This window comes from Gymnogyps californianus, chromosome 1, assembly GCF_018139145.2.
Source record: "Gymnogyps californianus isolate 813 chromosome 1, ASM1813914v2, whole genome shotgun sequence".
In the NCBI taxonomy this organism is placed as follows: domain Eukaryota; kingdom Metazoa; phylum Chordata; class Aves; order Accipitriformes; family Cathartidae; genus Gymnogyps; species Gymnogyps californianus.
The window spans coordinates 17,263,889-17,267,757 of record NC_059471.1 but is presented as its reverse complement, the minus strand read 5'-3'; the positions used below and the strand labels follow the sequence as shown (position 1 = coordinate 17,267,757).

At 45.9% G+C, this 3,869-nt stretch overlaps 1 protein-coding gene across 1 annotated transcript; it reads left to right on the top strand.

Moving 5' to 3' along the window:
- Nucleotides 1–267: 267 nt before the first annotated feature.
- Nucleotides 268–2,224, top strand: LOC127029579 (vitelline membrane outer layer protein 1-like). The gene is made up of 3 exons (XM_050915273.1): nt 268–438; nt 1,109–1,203; nt 1,942–2,224. Exons 1-3 carry the CDS (start codon nt 268–270, stop codon nt 2,222–2,224), a joined length of 549 nt encoding a protein of 182 aa, XP_050771230.1.
- Nucleotides 2,225–3,869: the final 1,645 nt, after the last annotated feature.

Here is a 3,869-nt window from a genome sequence, read left to right as displayed (position 1 = left end):
AGCATATAGGTCTTGCTATAGCCCTTCAGTGATGGTGGATACACCTGCAGCCACAGCATCTGCTGCATGTTGGCTGTCGAACTCCCAGTGGAGCTCCTCATGGGCACTGTGAGCAGGTCAGCAAGTGCTGTGTCACTGCCTGGGTGGAAACTATTGTTCCTATGGTGTTTTTCAGTGGACTGGTGGGGAAAGGCGAGCTGCCTTGGCAGGGTATAAATTCCCCTGTCCACATACCAGCTCTCCTTCAGCAGATGCAGAGCGCAAGAGATGAAGCTCCTCATGCCAGCTACCCTCATCCTGCTCCTCTCCCTCTGCACCCTGGGCACAGGGACGCGTGAATACCCCTCTGTCCTCACTGTGCCCAATGGAGGCCACTGGGGCAAGTGGGAGAGTCACCAATTTTGCTGTTATGGCTATGCCAATGGATTTGCGCCGAAGGTAAAATTCTCCCCATTTCTCACCATCTCCTGTCCCTGCGCCCTGGTCTACAGCTTTCCACCTCCCAGGAGGGTCTTCTCCAGAGTCTAATGACTTTCTGCAGAGTTTTTCCTTTTCCTGATTATGGTAGTCTGTACATAAAACTATGAGTCTTCTGGAAAATTTAGCCTAGAAAATGTTGCCACTGTAGTTACACCAGTAAAGAAAAATATGTTTTTTTTTTTTCTTTTAGAACAAGAGGTCTCCCATTAGATACAGCAAAAACAGAGCTACTGCCAGAAATGTTTTGCTCTCAATCTGGATAGAGGTGTGCTGGCAGATGCACAGTCTGCATGTGGCTGATGTTGCTGGGAGAAGCCACGTCAGCGCCGAAATCTGCTGCTGGAGTCAGGGAGAGAGGCAGCCTCCTCCAGTGTCTCTCCTGGGACTCAGAGTCTCTGCCTTACAAGTTGGGTCAGAAATAGTTGGAAAACACAAAGAAGAACATGTTACAAGGGTTATGTAGGTACATGCAATTTCCCAGTGACAGACATCTTTTCCTATGTGCTTCCCAAGACATTTTCTCATTACAGAAAGGAGTTGGGATTGTTCATGACTGGCACTTAAAGAACTTTTCCTGGGTCTTCTCCCCCTTGCGTTTACCTCTGTCCCTGTGTGACTTCTACTGCAGGTGGAACCCTCCCAGTTTGGAAGAGGTGACACAGTTCTGAATGGCATATGCCTGCATTGTCAAGATGACTCAGTCATTGAGTCCTTGGTGGGGGAGTAACACTGTGGTTTCTAGCCTGTTTGTCATGCACCAGCTCACAAAATATCCATAGGTGTCACCAGTTGCAGGGGTCTCTTCTCTGACTTGCTTTGTTTGCATAGTGCTGTAGTATAAAGTAAGTTAAAAGAGGTGGTTGAGGGTTTTGTTAATTCATTTTTAGGGTAATTAAACATGGTTACCTCACATTACCGCCTCCTGTTTCCTCTTGAAATTTCTGCAGAGCACCGTGAACACCCGAAGTATAGTCCTAGGGATAGAGTCCTTCTTTGGAAATCTGTGACACAGGGGGCAAATGTGAGAAAAGGGGTTTTTAACCATACATTTAGAAACTGTTTGGGTGAAGCCCTGGCCCTACTGCAGTGAACAGCACTGCACCTCCAGATGGCAGAGTGTCTGCTCTCCCTGCTGCCTGGTGTGTACTTGTCAGATAGGTCAGGGATGCATCATGAAACCTGTGCTCAGGCTGTCCTTGGAGTTTCCACCAGAACCATAACTATCCAGCCTCGGACTTCCTGGTGTTTTTCTGATGAGATACCAATAAAGAGAAAAGTACACCCTTGGAAGGGAAGGGAAAAATCCAGGAGAAAGTAAGGGGCCCCAGACTGTAGCAGGATGTTGTGCTGGTCACTGCTGTGAGCAAGGAAGTGTTAAGCTTCAGGGCAGCATGACAAGGAGAAGGAACACCTCCCAGCAGTTTGGAGAGCCCAGACATTCCTCTGTCTGCTTTTTGTCAGGTGGGGTACCTGGACCATCTTCCAAGTTTGCCCTGGAGGCTACTTGATCTCCTTCTCACTGAGAACAGAGGAGTCCCAAGGAGGAGGTGATGACACAGCAGCCAACAACATCCAGTTCAGATACTCAGATTCAACTGTACTAGTAGGTGATGGACTGTCGTGGGGTAGATTTGGTCCATGGAGCACAAGCTGCAACATATGTGGTCTCCAGACCAAGGTAGAGCCCCTACAGGGGCTTCAGGATGACACAGTGCTCAACAATGTGAAGTTCTGCTGTAAATGAGCACTTGCTCCATCTTCATCACAGCCTACACATCCCATATCCCACAGCAAATGAAACATCAGAAAAGCTTGGCTCTAGCTTTATACTGGGACGTGCCTGTGGTGTTTTGACTGCTTGCATCTTGCCGTACTGGCCAATGCCTTAGATGATGATATCTTTTACAGCTACCACTACGTTAGCATAGCTTCTCATAGTTACCAAAATGTATTATGTTCACAAGAATCACCACATCATGTAACTGCTGGTATATCACTGTGAAAATGCCCAATCTTTGACAATTGCTCAGAGCTGAGGAACAGACTTCTCAACTTCTTTTCCTCTGACTGGTGAGTTTCTTTCAGGTTTGCTCTGCCCATTTTTCCCTTGTTTGAAATAATATTTGACCCATTGACGTGACAGACAGGGAAGAATGGGTATTAGTTTGAGTCTACTTGAGGTTTCTGACCAAAGAGAAAATGACCAATGAGAGCTAAATGGGGTGAAATGGAAATTTGGGTGGGCTCATGAGAAGCATCAAAGGTTTGGTATCATTGCCCACTCGTAACTTTAATTGCCTCAAGACTTGTACATGTTTTTTACAAGCAATGTGTTAGCTCATACCTGACCTCCTGCCTTAGGAAACGTGGTTAGAAAGTGCTTACACTGAACATTCACCTAAGTGTGGCTATGGTGCCACCTGGGTGGGCTGTAGCTCCCCAGACCTCCCTTGTTGCTGCTTTGTAGCGTGCTCCACTGGCTCACCTAGCTGTTAATTTTCATGGGACTTGTTTTTCATTTGTTGCCTCTGGGCTTCATGCTCTAAATAGAATGGGGAGAATCCAAACTAAAAATAAACTCTATGATGTCATTCATCCATTTTTTATGCTCCAATTTGCTGGATAAGCTTGAAGTTATTGCCTTGTTCTGATGTGCTAGATGTAAAGAATGCAGTCTCGATCTGGGGAAAAATCATGCCTGGAGATCATTATTGTGCCCTAATGTCTGAGCCACTGGGCCTCTCTGGCAAGAGTACAAGAAGACTTATTGCCTCTCTGAGCACCTTTTAGGAAGTGTAGTTGTTGCTGTTCCCTCAAAGCAATGCATTATGCATCTTTGTGTACTTGAAACAAGGTAGGGGCATGGTGTTGTCATTCTGTAGGTGACTGGCTGGGCTGTGGGGGGGTCATGTCCAGGACCGCAGCCACATGGAGCAGCACGGAGCTGATGGATGGAGGTTCCTTGTGCCCATTCACATCCTCTGCTTAGCACATACACAGCAGCCATCACCACTCCGGCTCTTCATTGATGTGAAATTTTCTTCCTGTCACTTACCTCAAAAAATACTCAAATAATAACTGTATTTTAAGAGAAATGGAATATAACAGACAAAAGAATAGAACAAACATGATATGTACTTTAGTTGAAAAGGTTTTGATAAAAAAATCAGGAGTTTGTTTTTGAGTAGATCACTGGTCTAACTGTGTACTGTCTCTGCTGGCAGTGCTCAATATCTAATGCTTGCTGCAATAAAAAGTTTCTCTGTCAGGGAAGTGATGAGTATGAATTTTATTGGCAAAGCCAACAGCAATCTTTGGATGTTTGGTGTTTGGTAATGTTCTCCAAGGCTGGCCTTTGGAGCACACAGCAATTTCTCATGATGCTTGTG